We start from the raw sequence: 17,959 nt of genomic DNA, 5'->3' as shown, positions 1-17,959 counted from the left end.
GAGCTTTAGACTATTAGAGTCCGATTAATGATGTTTTAAAGTCGTATAGTGAGAAACACGAGATGGAAATACGTGCTTCTTCTTTTTAAGAGTTCATACAAAAGAGAAAAAATGACAAGGTAAAGGAGGACTACGCCTCTTCATCAGGTACGTCTTCAATAGTTACACGATGTGAGACACCGGAATGCGACGACGAATGTGAAGAAGTGCGAACAAGTGGTGCTGTATTTCCTGACGCACTGGTTTCCTCCTTTACCGGAACAGCACTGGACGATGGGGCTGCATCACTTGGTTTCTCTATAGGTGTTGGCAACTCACTCGAGGTATCTTCCTGCTTCACAAGGTCCGCAGGTGTGAGAACGGGTTTCGAAGATGCAGGGGTGGGGACAGGTTCCCGTGGGTGAGAAGCGGTGAAGGAGACAGAGGGAGCATCATCGGAAACCGTTTCATTTACGGTTGATGAAGAAGTATCGGAGGGCTCCCTGGCAATTGGTATCTCCTCATCGGTAGGTTTTGACTCTGGTGCTGCGTCCCGAACAGGGATCTCCGTAGCGACATCAGCAGACGATGCTTCTTCGGCAACATGCTGCTCCGTAGTCGGCCTGCTTTCAACTGCCACGAATGGGATGATGGGTACTGCGGTAGGTTCGGTGGGTTCAGCAGCCTCACTATGTACACTTCGAACATCTAAATTGCCTTCACTCGGAGCTGTCGCAGCTGCAATCTCGTTTGCTGCAGCAACAGCAGCAGAGACAGCTGAATCAATGTCATCTGTGGACAGCTGTCCGGCCGGAACATCTTCTGGCTCAATCACTTCCGGCATAGGAGAGCGACCCTGTTGAACCAAGTTCTTCAGAGCAGTCTCAGTGTCATCGTGATTCGTGCCGTTGGAAGTGGAGGTAAAAGCATAGTGTTGTCTCGGGTTGCCTCGCTTATTGAGACGGCGCTGAACGCCAGAAAGATACTCGTTTAACTCTTCGAGCTCGTCGGGAGAGAGCTCGCCAGAACGACGGTCGGCTTGGTGTCTCTGAGACTGCAACTCGCTGACTCGAGGTCCCTCTTCAGGAACAGTGTCATTTTCTACTTCACCTTCATCACTGGACATGTATGTTTCGTCAACAGCAGGGTGATGAATAAACAATTGATCAAATCCTGAAGGGAGGACGAGTTGCATGTCGGGAGAACGCGAGACGAGAATCCGCTGCATTAAGCGACGAGCTTCCCGTTCACGTCTTCTTTCTAATTGACGTTCATCGTCGGCAATATGATGTTGAACAATAGCACGAATGACGTTTTCAAAAGCTTGCTTTTCTTGTAGACGCTGAGCATAGTACTCTTGAAGACGAGCTTCTTGCTCTCGTTCCTGAAGGTATGTTTCAAACTTCCGACGCTGGATTTGCTGCAGAACATCGTTTCTAGCGACCTCAATCCGTCGCCGTTCGCGATCTAATCTTGCCTGTTGTGTTTGGATCCGTTGAAATTGTTGATTGAGTTCTTCTAAAGCCAATTGGAGATTGTAGTCCTCAACAGTCGAGTACTCGTTCCCGTTTACATCTACTAGACGAAAGAGTGTGCTCATTTTGGTGTGTTAAGAACAATTATAAATGCAAAAAAACAAAAAGTAGGAGGTATGGACGTTAAACTTTGTCCAAAAATGACAATGAAGGCGGGCAAGTCACTGCTTGTTTGCTTATGTGTGTGAGAAGATGTGATAAGTAGTTGGTAGAGGAGAACTTCTGTTGCGTGTGAGGACCCTTGTATACCTCACTCACATGACGTAATCACCCACGTAAAGAAGCGAAAAGAAGGATGACGCGGGATTCGTTAGAGTGTAGATCCTTCTACGCGTTTTGCGCGGCTTCAGGAAAGTTTGAGCGAAATCGCTCGAATAAGATGAGCGGAGAGGCGAACCATGGATGAATGGAATGAGTAATTAAAATGCTTATTGGTATGGCCGCTTACTCCCCCTTCTATCATTCTCTGATGGCCCCTTCTCCCGTCACTCTCCTTGCTTCCCTTCCTCGCCTTCCTAAAACTCTTCTTTATATAACTTAAATACCAGTACATAGTAAATTTACATTTTTTATATGAAAAACCAAATTATCCCCCATTTACACAAAATTCAATAAACGATTCTATGTTCGTGAGTACTCTGTCGAATAAACGAAGATCGTTTGTAAATGTCAATAAATAATGGCAGAAAAGTTTGAATACACTTACACCATGAAAGCAGCAGCAGATGTGAATTGGTCTGTGTCTTAAGTTTGTATTGAAGGAGAGAGAAAGAGAAGGGAGAATGTTTACCACACCGCTCATTCGATCGTTTAACAAAGTCTTGCCAAGAGATAAAAGAATCTCATACAACTTAGGTTCCCTGCCAGACTTCGTCGTTCGGTCGTAAATGCAAGATGGGTAGAACTATTGTGAGAATAATAAACTGTGGAAAATCAATCTGTCGATTCCAAAATTGACTTCATGTCGCATATTAAACAAGACCATATTGAAAGCATGACGTGCAGAAATCAAGGCTCTATAAATACTCCATGATATTCAGCGCCGTCTTGCGCCCACAAACTAGCACTGCCCCTCTTTTAGAAATAAAACGAACAGGTACTTTGATGAGATTTCGTGACAAAATGAGTTGGCAAAACAGTTGCATGGCAAACAAGAGCATTGTGCAGCAGACATAAAATAGGGTTCCTCAGTAACACAAATAAAGCACTGCGACATTGTAACAAGATGTGTGCCAATAATTCAAACTTCCGTATCATTGAACGTAAAAATTCAAATGGGTTTAAGTCCTGTAAACAGAATTTGGAGAGGAAGGAAAACAAAAATTGCAGGAAGCATAAGTAATGACAGGCATGGAGTGTGGAATAATTGAGTTCAACAACCTTATGAATGAGGGGACCATCTCCGTTGTTAGGCCATACCTGTATCGTTATTATCCGAAGCTCTAGACAAATATGACAATGCGCCCTGGGAGTGAGAACAAAACACACAAAATAAGAACTGGACGTCACCGTACAGCATTCAAACTCAGTTCGTTTTGTTGGAAATTAGACATCACATCAACACACCGCTTCAGAATTGTAGCACCGCCCCATATGGACAGCGAGCAGTGAGAAATAGCATGTACGCTGAGAGTATGACGCGCAAAGGCAAACAAAAAAATAGAGTAGATGAAAGTGACATTGCCAAAGACAGAGGAAGTGATAAAGAGTGAGAAAAATGTAAGAGTGTATATGTGTGTAATGAGGTTATGTTACTCGTGGAAAAAGATTCCGAGTGAGCAGAGATGGGTGATGAAATGGTGCCGAACAACTCAATGTCTGATGTACGTTAGCCACGGCCTGCAAAAATAAGTGGTTTTATAATTGAGCGACATAAAATAGGTCTATTAATCAATAACACATAAAAAGCAGAATGCCATCTCCGTTAGTAGTCAGGCGAAATGCAGCACCTAGATATCAAATCAAGTGTGTATATGAGAGAGTATGTTCCTCAATTAGCTGGCCTCGAGCCCGTTCTGGATTGAATAAACCGGCGCGTAGCAGCAGGGATTACTGTGATGGCAGCAGTCTCGGATCGAGATTTTGAGATGGCGGGGGAGTTGAGATTCCTTTGAATAATAGTTGTGTAAGCGTCATTGCCTTGAGATGCAAGTTCCAGTGCAGGAACGTCGTGCATGATCTCGCGAGCAGCAGTGCTCACACGAACATTGTGTGGAACGGGTTGCCCCGAAGCGGCTTTCCATTCGTCGAGGAAAAGGAAGATTGTCGATGATTAACATGCGGTCGGGCGGCAGGAGCACCTGCAGGATCAGAGTTTGCGGCAGCCAAACGCGGGCGGGATTGTGCATATGCGGAGCTTTGGTAAGGAATAAAGCTGGCTTCCAAACCCGTTCGGGCATTAAGAGAAAGATGCATTTGATTTTTCTGTTGAGGGGAAACATTCCGACGAGAGCGTTGAGAGGTTAAGGAAAGCATGTCGAAATCTCTAGGATCAATTGCTCCCCTGTCCGCTGTTAAATCGGTGGCAGAAGGCGATGCAAAATTGTTGGGATTATGGCGAGCATAAGGGGCACCGGAGGATGGATGACGACGAGGCATAGCTTGCAACGACACGACACTTGGATTCGAACGAGGCAATCCATAGCCGTGTTCATTGGCGGGGGCACGAGTGACGTTGCCAAGAAGGACAGTAACAGTCTCCAAGTGGGGCAGATCTATGTCAGCTCCGTGAGCCACATCCAGACAATAATGAAGGTAATGAAGAATTTCTATAGGCTTGCCCGTGCTAAATTCCATATATGTAGGATTGGGATGAGGACTCATTATGATAGACTTTTGCTGCTTCTGATAGTTTGCCTCATCAACACCGAAATTTAAAACGTTTGCAATCTGTACAAGCTCCTCCTTCATACAGTGATTTAAAGCTTTCATCTCAGGCTTCGAATCAATAAACGAGAGACGGGGGTTGTGACAGAGTACGGACAAGGGAAACATGGTGAGAGGTGCCAGCATCTCATTGAATTCTTGCTCTGCAAGCGACTTGTACACGTCAACCTCAGCACCACCCGAACGTAACAGCTCAGCAAAGTCGTTCATGCCTTCAGACTCATGCTCTGTCTCCTCAGCAGCGCCAAGAAGCAAATGACAGTGGTCACCGTGCCAAAACTCGTTGGCACCACGTTGCACAATTGTTGTCTTGGGCAGTGTAACGAGCACCTCGTTCTCAGGGAAGCTTTGTTGTAAAAACTGTCCCACCCCAAGAGAACCAAATGCATTGAAAATCACACAAGTTCTATCAGGAGTAACGACAGGTTTCAGCATATCCGACAAGTCATATACGTCCGGATTATAACGCAAGCAAACGAAAACATAGTCAAAAACCTTCTCGTTCGCTGGGATGCTACTCAACGAACGAACCGTAAGGTCTGGATTGTGTTTATGAGTACCAAACTCTTTGGAACTGTAGTTACACGTTAGTAATGACATAAACCAAGGACACTATCACACAACATACTGAAACGTAAATGTGTCTTGACCATTTTCAGATGCATTAGGCCAGACAAGAGTGGTACGGACGTTGTACTCACATTCCTTCAACCGCCAAGCCAAAAGAGCGGCTATTCCAGTGCCTCCAACTATTCAAGGTTAGTATTTCCATTCCGTTTACAAGAACAATATATACCAAGAAGAACTTTCAGTGTCGAATCGTCCTCAGACATTTTTAATCAAAAGAAGAAAACGAGGAACGGAGCAAAATCAGATTAATGTTTGTTGCAGACGATATGATTTTTGTTTTGAGGAGCCAAGTCTACTACAAGAAGGAGAAATGCGTCCAGAAGCTAGCTAACTAGCTGAAAATGAGCTCAGAGAGTCAAGTGTACTCGTAAAAGAAAGACCGACGTCGGTTAGAGCCTCTGAATACTCTAATACAAGATCAACAGAGGTCCAAAGTACGAATACTGGCTGTACCTTCCGTGAACTCTCTCCAATTTTTCTTTAATGAATAAATCAAACCGAGAACTGTGCAAGGTCCAAGACGATGGGCTTGTCAACCAGTTTCTTTAAGGAACAACCGATTCTAGGGTAACGGGGAAGGCAAGGTGGAGGAGGCTCGACAACATGCGATGTCGTTCGAGCCAGGACGCTGCCGAGCGAGGTGTAGTATATGAACAGTCCCTTTCACGTGCAATTAAACAGCGGCGGGGTAGTTGCTGTAGTCCCGGGGCTTAACGCCGATAGGATCGGCAAGGATCGGCAACATGTTTGCGGGGAAGCTTAAACTGCATTAAACTACGCGAAGGAAAATGGACGTCCAGACTGCACGTACTAATGCCAGGGATGAGTCAGACAGGAAAAGATGGTTGGTCAAGCAAATAACTACTTAATGAAATAGCGATAAAAAAGATACCGGGCATTCTGCAGCGCCGGAAGGCCGTTCGTACCGACTTTGCTATAACGTCACGAACAAGCCATTCCGAAGGCGCAGGGGTCTTCATCCGTAAAGACGTAAAGTCTTGAGAACGAGCGTTGTTTGGATGCGACAAAAAAGAGCGACGGATACGTGCGACGAAGAACTAAAGATCTCATATGTAAACGAAGGAAAGCGTAGAGCACTAGGCTCAGTAAGGTAGATCTAAAAAAGATGTGTGTTGGTTGTTGCAGTACAATAAAAAGTTATAGTATCCACTCAATTCTTCTTCATTTTCAATTCCGCAGCATAAAGTCCACGGTCAACAAGAGTAGTTAATGTAATAAAACCACCCAAGAAAGAGAGGACATTGCTTATGAAACCGCCAAACGTGTTACCACGAATCTGTCTTTGAATGACCAGCATTGGACTGATATCGATGTTGAAGAACACGCCCGGAATACCACCGCGGCGGTTCAAATGAGATGGATTGTCATTTTCACGGCCACCAGTAACTGATCGCTCATGCTGTGTGACAGAAAACTCGTTGGTATTGATAGTAGGATCGGCAGGGTCGAGAGGGACAAACTTATGAGCAACACACTTAATGAAGTAAGCGTAATTGTGCAGAGCATCATCAGTATTTTTAAAGTGTCCGTCTAATGGGTCTGTATGCTCGGCCGATGGTTTAATTGGAGGGCCGAAGCTAAGTTGGTGAATCATATGGGTCATGTCGTGAGCCTCTTGTTCTTCTTCGTATCCTCGCAGGTCGTGCAAGTGTCCTTGCTGCGTTTGAAATGAGCGACCAGGAGCAAAGTGGAAATTTCCCGCAACACGGTTCACAAACAAATGACCAGCAATGTTGCAACCCTCTCCCTTCTGGCTTGCGTGTTCAGCCTTGTAATTTTCATCACGACATTGTTGGAAGGCATCGTAGTCGCCAATGGCCCACTGTTTACGAGCATAGGCATCGCGAACAGCTTTACAATTGTTACAGCAGCCTGGTGTCTCAGGAGGAGCAGCGTCGCCAGCGCCATAACAATCACCACAAGTGACCTCACCATCCTTGTCCATAGCAGATTCATCGGTAGCACTTCCAATATCAGAATCAATGACCGCGATGATGTTTCCATACTTATCCAGTCGGGTCTTGGTAACGGAGTGTTGAACATCCTGCTGAAAGTCTCCGCTGATATCCATTACGTCGACTCCCATGTAATGACAGGGAACATGGGGAAAAGTAATGTTGAAGTTAATCTCCATGCGTTCGTTTCTTGAAGGATCAACAACAATCTCGGGTTGCACAACAATCCGTTGATAATTTTTCCATTCTAAAAACACGATGACAAAAACGATTACTGCAGAAATGATCGAAATTAAACCACCTCCAGCAGTTTTGATCTTGGCATCCTCAACTGTTTTCGTAAAAGCATCAAAGCGACGCAATTGTGCCCGAAAAAGCATGTTTAAAGGAGTGTTTCAAAGAAATACCGTACTATTCGACTTAACTCGTTTGTTTTTGTGTATGACTTCAATACTTCAAATTGCAGAATGAGAAAAAGAAAGAGCGACAAAAGCTGGATATTTAACAGTAAAATCTCAGTTCTCCAACATTCGTTTTCTGTATATTTGCACGGCAATACTGTTTCCGTGCGTCTGGTTGCAACGTGCTGATGGTGACCTGTTCACGTAGACACACTTACACTCCAGGTGGGGGAACGGGGGGGGGACTCAAGAAGGCAGTAAAAAGAATGCTAACTGCTGTCTGCTGCTCTGATGTTCATCCAGAACAATAACACGCTGTATTTTCTTATCACAACATACTGAACGTTAACGAAAAACGGTGAACGTATCATCGAGCGGGTTAGTACAGAAACGGCCCTTCAGTTGACGTCATTATCCAGTCGACGCGCCGAAAATGGGATAGGAAAAAAGGAAATAGTAGAACAGCACAATTGCGCTAGGCAGCATATAGTCCATGTGCAAACATTCAAATACGCGCCATTCAACATACTTCAATCTACTACGGCTAATTGTAACTTTAGTTTTTACCGCAAATCGAAACACAATATACTATTTAAGAGGGACCTTGTTCCTGTTTTCTTTTCCTCTACCGACAACAATGGATGCAATCGGGTGCGATTGTGTCCTCTCTTCTGTTCATCTTCAAAACGTTTCCATTGGAAGATGGGACATCAATCACTAATAGCATGCGACATCTGTTTGTTCCACGAACAGATTTTGGAGTGAGACAGAAGATATGCAACTCGCGGCAGTTGCGTTTGTTGCGGTGGTAAAGGGAACAGAGCGAATCATTGCTGTAGGTCCCATTAGGTACTGCACGTGTTACGGTTCATCTTGCGTATTATTTGCACTTATTCGTAGATGGCGTTTCGTAGACACGGATGTGCAACGTTCCTCCAAGGAGTGATGGTGTATTCATCGTTAAAATAGCGGATCGGCAAGCGGGAACTGAGTTTCAATTCAGTTTGCCACGTGGAAGGACAAACGCAACATGACGAAGAAGCCGGCATCCCGTGAGAGCAAGTCAAGACTTCGTTTAGGCAACCCTTCTTTTGCAAGTGGGGAAAAGCTGGCGACTAGCCCTTTTAGGACACTAGACGAACTTCATATTTACGAAGTGGCTTCAATTGCCCTTCTTTTACTTGGCTAAGGTTCTTCTCATTCTGGCAAACCTGATTTGCCCCTTGCCGCGGTGCGAAAAAATGATGCTAACAGCCACTTACATTGAGTGTGATTGGTCGAAACAAGAACCTAGTTCGCTTTTTTTGTCATCGCAGTTCCATTAAGCGAGCCATTCGCAGAGTGTGTAACAAGCGACCGCTTGAAAATGCCCACGATGCGAATACTTGCTGAATATGCGGAGAGAAAGCATGCCCGTGCTAAGTACGCTTATCGTCACAACGTGGAATGACGGTATCACGAATGTGCAATTGATATTTGCCATAGTGTAGGACGCGGAGTCAGAACAGATATGTCGGTTTAGTGCCGCTACCAGTCCTATGGAGTAATTGCTGTGGCATTGACGGGATGATACAGAACAATTCGCAGTTCCCCGATACCTGTCACGCGCAAATACGTCTTACAATATTTGTGTCTCTTTCTTTTAGAACTAAATTGGCGTTTTAAAAGCGCAGTACAGTTTTATGCCACGGTATTGGTATGAAAATGCTCGTAAACAAACCTTGGTTTGTTACGGCTACACATTTAGCGAGTTTTTATCGCCGATTACCATCGTTGCGTGAGATCGTCCGAAATAACCCACCACCAGGGGAGTCACACTTTGCGTAATCACAAGCCAACATCTACGGCATCTCTGTCCTATATACTGTGCACCACCAACCAAACTTCTTACAAGTGCCAAACTCATACAGCTCGAAGGGAGTCTCTTTTTTTTCGAAAGAGCTTATACGTAGTGGGAAGATAAAATTACTGCTGGGTCGCTACGCCGTTTTGGGTATCTGTTTTACGGAATTTTACTATTTAAAGGGAAAATTTCGCTACTGTTAAAAAGCAACCGAATCTCTGTCTGTCTCTAACACTATCACAAAATGTCTGCTTTTCGCTCGAGGTTTGCCTACTTTTGGAATCATCCTGCTGGTCCTAAGACTGTCCACTTTTGGGCCCCTGCTATGAAGTGGACTTTGGTTCTTTCGGGTATTGGTGATTATGCTCGTCCTCCCGAGTATTTGTCTGCTCGTCAATATGGTGCCCTTAGCATTACTGGTGCTATTTGGACCCGGTGGTCTTTGGTCGTTCGGCCCAAGAACTACTTTAACGCCACGGTGAACTTCTTCCTGGCTGTTGTTGGAGGTGTCCAACTGAGCCGTATTTACCATTACAACCAGAAGCAAAAGCGCCTGAAGACGATGCCCATCACCCCCGAGTTGGTGGAAGCCGCACCTAGTAATCAGGCGTGAGATCGGCCTCAATCGTTGTTGCATGTTTTCTCGTTTTCGACGTGTTAATGTGCGCCCGTAGTGACGAATTTTTGGTCAGCTGGACGTTTCGTGCTTCCAGGGCTGGTCTCGTTCCATCACGTTTAAGCTGGCTTCTCGGGCGCTTAAGCCCTATGACCGTGGTTACTCTGTTACAGCTTGTTATTAAAGCGATCAAAAAAGGAAAAAAAACACTTAATTTCTCATTCATGGCGCCCGCAAAAACCTCGTTTCACCATATTTTCATTATCTTTAAGCAACAATGCTCGCACGCTCAATGTCTTTGACATCATCGGCCTGACTGGTTATTTGTACTAGTACCGATTGTTTTTGAAAATTGAGAGAAGATAGCTCAAAGTTATTTGAAGTCTTTCGTCCTGGATCACGCATGGTTTTCTTCTTCATCGCAAGTTCAGCCGTTTTTCCTCCAAAGTTTGCCGCTAATGTCAGTCATTGGTCTGCTCTTTGAACAATGATGTTTTCCCCTCCAGTTTTCATTTAATTGGGTGTATGGGCGCGTTGCTTCTGTTGATATGAGCACTCTTCATGTTGAGCAATTGTATGTTGCTTTACTGTTGGATACCCAATTACGTTGTTGGCTGTAGTAACAGTCTGGCTGCGTGTGCTCATCTCTCCTGTAAAGAGGTTGTTCCCCTATCCCCCTTCCCTACGCTCTTTTCATGGCATACGGTGCTTCGATTAACTGAGGTACAACAGCGTCCTGTAGTCAATTGAGTTCTTCATGTGTCTAACTTGCAGACATCAGAACAAAATTCTTCGATAGTGCGGTGATTGCTGTTCAATATTTTGGTCCAATTAGAAAAGATTGTTAAGTTGTATTATTAAATGAGTAAACTTGACACCCATGAACTACTACTACTGTAAGACGAGGGGAGAGCAAGGAAAGGGTGCATCGTATCTGCTTGTATGGTGGACACTACGCGATGTAAAAACAGATGTAAAACTGAGGGGGGACAATAAGCTGCATGTACTATTTCAAAAGAAGGCAGAAGAGTAATAAACGGAACACAATGCAAAGAGAGCCAATTCTCCTTGCATTAAATTGCACATGACTCGTTGTGAGGTATTTGCGTTATCGTAAGGTAGAAGTTTAATAGGTTTGTTCATGAATGTAAAAGACGAAAGAAGGTTGGAACGCAAATGTTAATCCTGAAAAGCAGATTCGAATGAAGAAAAAAAAATGAAACAAATTGTCAGAAACAGAAAAGCTCCGGCGATGGGTGAAAAGAAACACACGGATACAGAATGAAAGAGCGTGCATGCGTTCAACGTAGCACGAGAAGTGTTTAAGCAATAATGCATTGTTCATGATTCTTATCTTTCCTTTTATCATTGACAGGTGCCTTTCTGTTTGAAGAAACTTTGTTCAATGTCTTATTACCGGCATTCGATGTGGTTGCATTTTTTTGAGCAAGCGCCTGTTCAGAAAGACGAGCCTTAGCTTTCTTGAAGCCTTGATTTGCAGCCCGAAGATACCAAGAGTGGGCTGCAGCAGGGTCAGCAGGAACGCCAATACCTTTCTCCATCATATAACCGACAGCAAACTGAGCTTTAGCCAAACCCTTTGTAGCGGCACGATGAGCCCAAAGCATCGCCTCCTGCTCACTCTTGGGCAACAAACCATCGGCACCAGTAAGGTACCAGCCAGATAAACCGAGTTCAGCTTCAGGATAATCATTTTCGGCTGCTTTCGTGTACCAGAAGATACTTCTTCTTGGCTCAGGCATAATTCCCAAATAGCCGTGCTCAAAGCATTCTCCAAGCTTATACTGTGCAGGCGGATATCCGTAAATTGCCGATTGTTTATAAAGCTCAAAAATCATTTTTGGAGTGGCCGAGGTTTCGTACTTTTGAGGTTGTTCATAGATTTGTGCCAAATCATACATGGCCCGAGCAGCATCCTGGCCCTTAGGCTTGCATGCGCGTTGAAGCCATTGAATACCCAACGCGGGATTCTTTGGTTCCCCAAACAATCCGTGCAAATGAATGAGTCCAATCTTGTACATAGCTTCCACAACTGCATAATCAGCAGCATGTTTGTACATAGCTACACATTTTTGATAGTCTTGTTTTACACCTGTACCAGTTTGCAGGCAAACAGCGACACGATAAATACTCTGAGGGTGACCTCTCTTTGCGGCAAGATTATACAAATCAAAAGCCCGGACAGGATCTCTTCGGAAGCCCAAAGTACCACTACTGTTAAACTGACCGATGAGGAAAAGTGCCTCGGGCACAATGTCCTTAGTTTTACTGGGAAAAGCGTTACGCTTCAGCAACTCGATGGCTCGAGCAGTATAACTCTGCTTTCGCATAGTGATGACAGTAGGGTCAAGATCCGAAGGACTAGCAGCATTTTCCAAAGCCTCCAAGGCCTGCAAGTAGTACTTTGCAAGTTGCACTTCAGATTGGGGTGTTGTTCCTTCCATGAACATCTTCTCTTCATAGTGCATAACCTGCTCGTGTGTAACAGTTTCAGGTTCGGGAACAATCACTTTATCATCTGGGTGACAAAGAATGGCATCTGAGCTAGTAGATGAGACCCGACTCTTTCCGTTCAACGAGCTAGGGTTCGAGGTGTGACTGATAAGCGAAGACGTCGAAGGTTGAGATGGAATGGAAGTTCGACTGGCAATTGAAGGCGGAGACACAATTTTCGCCGGCTGTGCTTGTGCCTTTACTGTAGCAGGCAGTGGGGGTACAGGAGGAATCGTTGAGTTATTAGCACCATTGGGATGCACCTTGCGCTTTGAGACAGGGTAACGTGGGGTAGGTGAATGGATCTCTGGCGACGAATGAGCAGCCGGTTGAGCATTTGCCTCATGCGGCGGTAAACGCTGGTGCTGATTGCGAGGAAGTTGTCCACGTTCTGCCGGTGCTCTGTGAGAGTTCGGATGAGGAGCACCATTTGATGAATGTTGCGCAGAACGGGGCGCGGGCCGTTCTGCAACATGGAATGGTGATTCTGCTGCAACCGGGGCAGGCATGGGTGCAGGAGCAGCAGCGGCAGCCAAAGCAGCGTTTCGTACAACCCGTGTGCGAGGCGTAGGAGAGCGAGGAAGGTTACGCAGTCCTCCACGAGGACGGCCATTGGCACCTGAAGCAGGTACAGGAGTAGGTGCTGCGTGTGCAGGAGTTTGTCGACGAGTGCCACGCTCTTCAAAAACATTTTGGTTTGCATGTGAACCGGTAGGTGCTCCGAAGGGTGCTTCCTGCGGAACTGGGGGTCCACGCGGACGCTGATTTATCGCAGCAGGAGCGTTTGTCGAGTTACGAAGCACGGAGGGCTCCGTTTCACTCGATGTACTGGACCATGTAGCTTCGCCATCAACTTCGTGTAGCACCTCAGGATAACCAGTCTCCGGTACACTAGGAAGAATGTCACTTTCATCACCACTAGTGTCTTCCTCACTTGATTCAGGAATATTCGGCTCTGGAACAACGTCTTTCGAACTGTAGTAGTCCAAAAAATCGTCGAAACCACCGTACGGCACATAACTGATACGCTTTTGAGCGTGACGAATCGTACGAGCTCGTGGAATGTTCAGTTTCCGTCCTTTCGAACCATCCTCCACGTTCGCATGGTCCTTCATGGGAACTTGAGAGGGAGCTTTTCGTTCCATGTGGGTAGAATCTGAAGGAGCAGCACTATAACTATTCGATACGGGAACAACAGGCTCGGGAGCGAGCTGTGACGAGACGACATGGTGTCGGTGTTGTTCTACTGGTCTCTTGGGCCCTGTTGAGTGAACATTTTCGTTTAAGTTTCCCGTAGAAGCTGGAGGCAGGGTAGGATAACGCGAAGTTGGTCGAAACCTTAATGGTACTTTTTCCGACATGTCGCGTAAACAAGGAGCGAAGAGACTTCCAAACGCGCCAAATCAACTTTTCAGAAGATTGGATTCGTAGGAAAATGAAAGGAAATTGAGCAGATACCGCGAATGAGTTCTCACAGCTGGTGAGGGTAAACGTGGGCACAAGAAGGGGTCATGAGTGGTAGCGACACATAGCGAACGTTAACGAGACGCGGAGAACTTTGAGGTTTAGAACAGATAATAACAGAAAACAGAAGCTGTCAGTTGTCATTTTGTTCGTAGAAAACGTCGATATTGTTGAGCGGCGATATCTGAATAGTAGTCGGTTTCGTTAAGCTTGTCGGCAATTAGTAGTAGATGCCAAGAAGCGAACTCCAAGTGTATTCGTTAGCACAAGCTTTCCGTAAAGCCTCATAGGCTTCTGTATTCGCAAATGATATTCCCGTTTTGGGATCAATGTATCTCGCGCGTAGTCCGGTGAACACACATGTATTCATGCTCGGATCGGGAACAGTGGGTAATTGTGATTGCCAAGGTTCAATAAGAGGATAAGTGTCGGGAGCGAGGTAAAGCGATTGTTCGTGCGCGGTTTTCGGGTCGTTTCTATCTTGGAATTGGCGACTTACAAACCGTAGAATGGGTCCGTGAAGAGCCCGGGAACGTGTTGCATTTCTGCGCATACGAAGGCGGCGTTCTTCTTCACGAAGAACGTAGTGCCGAAGAGAAGATATGTTTGCGGCCTCGGTTCGAGAGGCTTCCTCAAGTCTCTGTTGCTGAGTCATAGCTGAGTGTTTTGCTCGTGGACCAGCGTGCTGTCCCATTCCTTGACGGCGCCGATACCGATCTCGTTGAAGTTTCTCTTCAACAGACTGTTTGAAAGACACAGTGTGGGTTCGTGTACTTGATCGTATTGCTGCCTCTGGCTCGTAAATCTTTCGTGCTCTCTTTACACTGGCTTTTTCTGATGGCTTGGTGCGTTTTGTGAGCAGTTTCTTAAGTGTCCGTTCTGTTTTGTTTTGTGTTAATCTTGCAGAACGCCGTTTTTCTAACTTTTCCTGTCGGCTAATTTCCTTTTCTGCTTCTTCATTAATGGCATTTTCGTCGTCTGTCTCGCCTTCTGAACTAGTATCGGAAATGGCAACATCTTCGACGTCTTCTTCAACATAATCTAAATCACCGTCGTCTTTTTCAGTTGTTTCTTCAATCCCTTCCGCCTGTAGTCGTACATGCTCCTGTTCCAGCAGTTCCCGGAGCCGATTTCCTGCGTTTTGACGACGACTCCTTCCGTTCAACATCTTCGATCAAAATTAACAAATCCGTAACCAATTGCACGGAAAATAACAATACAATTCAAAAAAATGCGCTTTGGTATACTTTTTGTCGTTTTTGACCCGTTTTAGGCGCTCAATGGGTTATTAGACAAGAGGTACAGTGATGGAGGAAAGTACGCGAAACAAATATAATTTGAGCAACTAAGTCCAAGCGTTCGGATAGAAACAGATTCACCTGTGACTATGAACTAACACTGTCAGGTTGTTCGGGTGACGGATGCGCACATCTTTGGAAATATAATTCATGTTTATTTTGCCTCTATATTTATAAATTTTATATACAGTTTTCCATAGATTTCTTAGTTAAAAGAATGACAAAACCAGAAAAAAAGCAAACTTGTTTCTGTCATTCTCATCTTAGACCTTGACTCTTGCTCGTATGGGTTGAACTAAAGTGATATTATCAGGTCGTATACCTCTGTGGCATAGCAAATTATTAAAACAAGATTAGCAAAGATTAATAGGTTTCTTTTTTTTTCTTTTTTTTGTTATTTTGACACATTCAAACTTATTTCTGTGAAATGGAGATCGTATAGTCTTGGGTATTCTCGCTGTTACAACTGTCCGGCAGAGCATCAAGTTCTGAGAACCTTTATACAACTTCCCGTTATACGCTTCGAGTCCGCTTCTTATTATCCTTCACTTCATAGTTTCCAAAGTCTAGCCAGTCGACGCAACAAAGACTTATTCACCAATACAAGATATACAAGATTCCCTAGAATTTCTTGAAGACACTTCTTAAGATTATTTCATAACAACACAATTCATAAAAACGTTTTTTTTTTCTTTTAAATAAAGAGGAATAACGAGTACAAATGTCTTCTTACAGAATAGTTCCGAATGTGTTTTCTGTGTGAGCCCCTGTAGTAGAACTTGTAGGTGAGAGATTCTTTTGATGCTTGAAGGTAAAGCCAATGAATGCATTTCGTTTTGGACGAGAAAGGGTATTGGACATGCGAGCAATAGCAGCTTGTTTCTCGTGGACTTCCTTGTACTTCGTCATATCGTTTTCGTTGGTGAAATCATCGAAGTATCCAGCATCCATTTCTGAATTGAGATCAGGAATAAAGGGAGGTCGATACACGGTGCGCACATTCTCCCAATCGACATTACCGAAGTAAGGATGAGCCTTAACTTGCTTAATGTTGCGAATGCGAGAGGATGCATCGGTAATGCAAGTGCACACGAAATCCCATGCGTCGTCCTCCCAGTTAAATTCAAGGTCACGGGGGTCAGTGTAGTGTGGACGTTGGAAACATTTTTCCCAATTCTTCAAATTCGACCAAGTCTCATTAACATTGGATCCCGAAAATGGAGGGAAACCAGAAAGACATTCATAGAGTATACAACCCAAAGACCAATAATCAACAGTGTAATTATAGTTTTCACCACGTAACACCTCGGGTGCCATATAGTCAGGAGAGCCGACAACCGAGTGAGCATACACAGGATCTTGTGCCAGAAGTGTGCGAAACACTTGACGTCTTTCATGCATTGTACGTTCAGGCACAGCGATGTGCTTGACCTCTTGCAGCTTGACCTTCATACTTTCAATTTTACGCTTGCTCAAGAAACCCGAACTCAAACCAAAATCGGTAAGCTTGATGTGACCAGTAGCATCAACTAAAAAGTTCTCTGGTTTCAAATCACGATGAATGTAACCTAATTGGTGCAAGGCATCAACAGCCAAAAACATCTCTGTAGCATAGAACTTGGCATGATGGTCTCGTAACACACCACTGTTGCTGAGAAGCGTTCGGAAATCACCTCCGGGAACAAACTCCATAGCAAGGTAAATATTGTCAGGATCTTGAAAAGCATACAACAGCTTTACAAGCCAGGGCGAGTTGGCATTGGTGAGAATATCACGTTCAGTCAAAACATGACGAACCTCGTCAGTTTTTTGCAGGACGGCTTTACTCATGACTTTAAGAGCAACGATCTCCTTCGTATCGTTCTTTCGGGCCAACCAAACCGAACCATAACCACCTTGACCAACCTGTGTAATGGTTTGGAAGTCACCGTGACACACACGAACCCGACGTTTACGCAAATAAGCACGTTCTCGTCCACGATACCGCAACTCCAAGTCCTTCCACATATCGGAAGGCTCCTTTTTAAGTTGCTTCTGAAACATAGCGTAGCGTTGCTTCCGGTTATGTAAATAATGCAGCTGATCAAAGTAATGATCCAGAAAGAACATCTGACAAATAATTGCCATTCTGCGTACCTTGGCAGAAGACATTTTCTCCACTTCCTGAAGACTTAAAGCTGGAAAGGCTTCAGGCCGCGTAGGAGAAGCAGGTACAGAGCCGAAGGGACTTGAGATATTGTGTTTCGGAATTCCACCAATATGACTTTTATAATGAGTACCCATGAACGCGGGCTTTCCATTGCTGCTACCCAAATTCATTTGTGAGAGCTTGTGAAGAAGCGTTTTCGGCTTCTCTAAAAGTGAAGCTGTAGCATTTTCCTTCCGGGGCGACTTTGAATGTGACAATTGTAGATGGTCAAAACCGTCTGCCAAGTCACTGTAGTCTGAATATGTATTTAATTTTGAGTTCTGCATTATAGTCAAGGACGAAAGCAAAAGTCCTCGTTGATAGCGAATACAAGTAGTGACGGAAGTAGTCCCAGAACGGAATTCCCTAAAATGTACACAAAACAGTTATATACTTTTCCCAAAAGCTCAGAAACGACCACTACACGCGTTTCTTTCGTCAAATTATCAAGAAAATTCAGCAAAAGTGTTCAATTTTGTTTGACCAAAACTGGGTTGGTTGTTTGTTTACGGCAGGTTTGTTTACATACCAGCAAAACAAAAAAGCTAGCAACGCGGCGCAAGCACTATAGAAGAGATGGGATAACAATTAGTTAGTTGTGTAATAAGAACACGTAGAAGAGGAATTGT

The 17,959-nt window shown here is 44.7% G+C and overlaps 7 protein-coding genes across 7 annotated transcripts; 1 reads left to right on the top strand and 6 right to left on the bottom strand.

The window, feature by feature from the left end:
* Positions 1-130: 130 nt before the first annotated feature.
* On the bottom strand, positions 131-1,579 carry SJAG_04590 (hypothetical protein; the record flags this gene model as incomplete). The annotated part of the gene is made up of 2 exons (XM_002175645.1): positions 131-482; positions 780-1,579. The coding sequence occupies 2 exons, from the start codon at positions 1,577-1,579 to the stop codon at positions 131-133; spliced, it is 1,152 nt and encodes a 383-aa protein (XP_002175681.1).
* A 450-nt stretch (positions 1,580-2,029) lies between these two features.
* Positions 2,030-5,668, bottom strand: SJAG_04591 (oxidoreductase). The gene is made up of 3 exons (XM_002175646.2): positions 5,197-5,668; positions 5,029-5,149; positions 2,030-4,974 (listed from the first exon to the last, which is right to left on the bottom strand). The coding sequence occupies exons 1-3, from the start codon at positions 5,231-5,233 to the stop codon at positions 3,711-3,713; spliced, it is 1,422 nt and encodes a 473-aa protein (XP_002175682.2). The 5' UTR covers positions 5,234-5,668; the 3' UTR covers positions 2,030-3,710.
* Positions 5,669-5,856: 188 nt separating this feature from the next.
* On the bottom strand, positions 5,857-8,621 carry SJAG_04592 (COPII-coated vesicle component Erv46). The gene has a single exon (XM_002175647.2). It carries the CDS (start codon positions 7,384-7,386, stop codon positions 6,202-6,204), a length of 1,185 nt encoding a protein of 394 aa, XP_002175683.1. The 5' UTR covers positions 7,387-8,621; the 3' UTR covers positions 5,857-6,201.
* A 676-nt stretch (positions 8,622-9,297) lies between these two features.
* On the top strand, positions 9,298-10,815 carry SJAG_04593 (hypothetical protein). Its single transcript, XM_002175648.2, has one exon. The coding sequence runs from the start codon at positions 9,495-9,497 to the stop codon at positions 9,861-9,863; it is 369 nt and encodes a 122-aa protein (XP_002175684.1). The 5' UTR covers positions 9,298-9,494; the 3' UTR covers positions 9,864-10,815.
* SJAG_04595 (chitin synthase regulatory factor Chr3) lies at positions 10,701-13,902 on the bottom strand. The gene has a single exon (XM_002175649.2). The coding sequence runs from the start codon at positions 13,739-13,741 to the stop codon at positions 11,189-11,191; it is 2,553 nt and encodes an 850-aa protein (XP_002175685.1). The 5' UTR covers positions 13,742-13,902; the 3' UTR covers positions 10,701-11,188.
* SJAG_04596 (Swr1 complex subunit Swc2) lies at positions 13,837-15,194 on the bottom strand. The gene has a single exon (XM_002175650.2). The coding sequence runs from the start codon at positions 15,010-15,012 to the stop codon at positions 14,065-14,067; it is 948 nt and encodes a 315-aa protein (XP_002175686.1). The 5' UTR covers positions 15,013-15,194; the 3' UTR covers positions 13,837-14,064.
* An 80-nt stretch (positions 15,195-15,274) lies between these two features.
* Positions 15,275-17,894, bottom strand: SJAG_04597 (AGC/NDR protein kinase Sid2). Its single transcript, XM_002175651.2, has one exon. It carries the CDS (start codon positions 17,615-17,617, stop codon positions 15,872-15,874), a length of 1,746 nt encoding a protein of 581 aa, XP_002175687.1. The 5' UTR covers positions 17,618-17,894; the 3' UTR covers positions 15,275-15,871.
* Positions 17,895-17,959: the final 65 nt, after the last annotated feature.

Source organism: Schizosaccharomyces japonicus, assembly GCF_000149845.2.
Source record: "Schizosaccharomyces japonicus yFS275 unplaced genomic scaffold supercont5.3, whole genome shotgun sequence".
Taxonomy (NCBI): Eukaryota; Fungi; Ascomycota; class Schizosaccharomycetes; order Schizosaccharomycetales; family Schizosaccharomycetaceae; genus Schizosaccharomyces; species Schizosaccharomyces japonicus.
The sequence above is the reverse complement of the archived record's forward strand: the minus strand, read 5'-3'. Positions and strand labels throughout refer to the sequence as shown.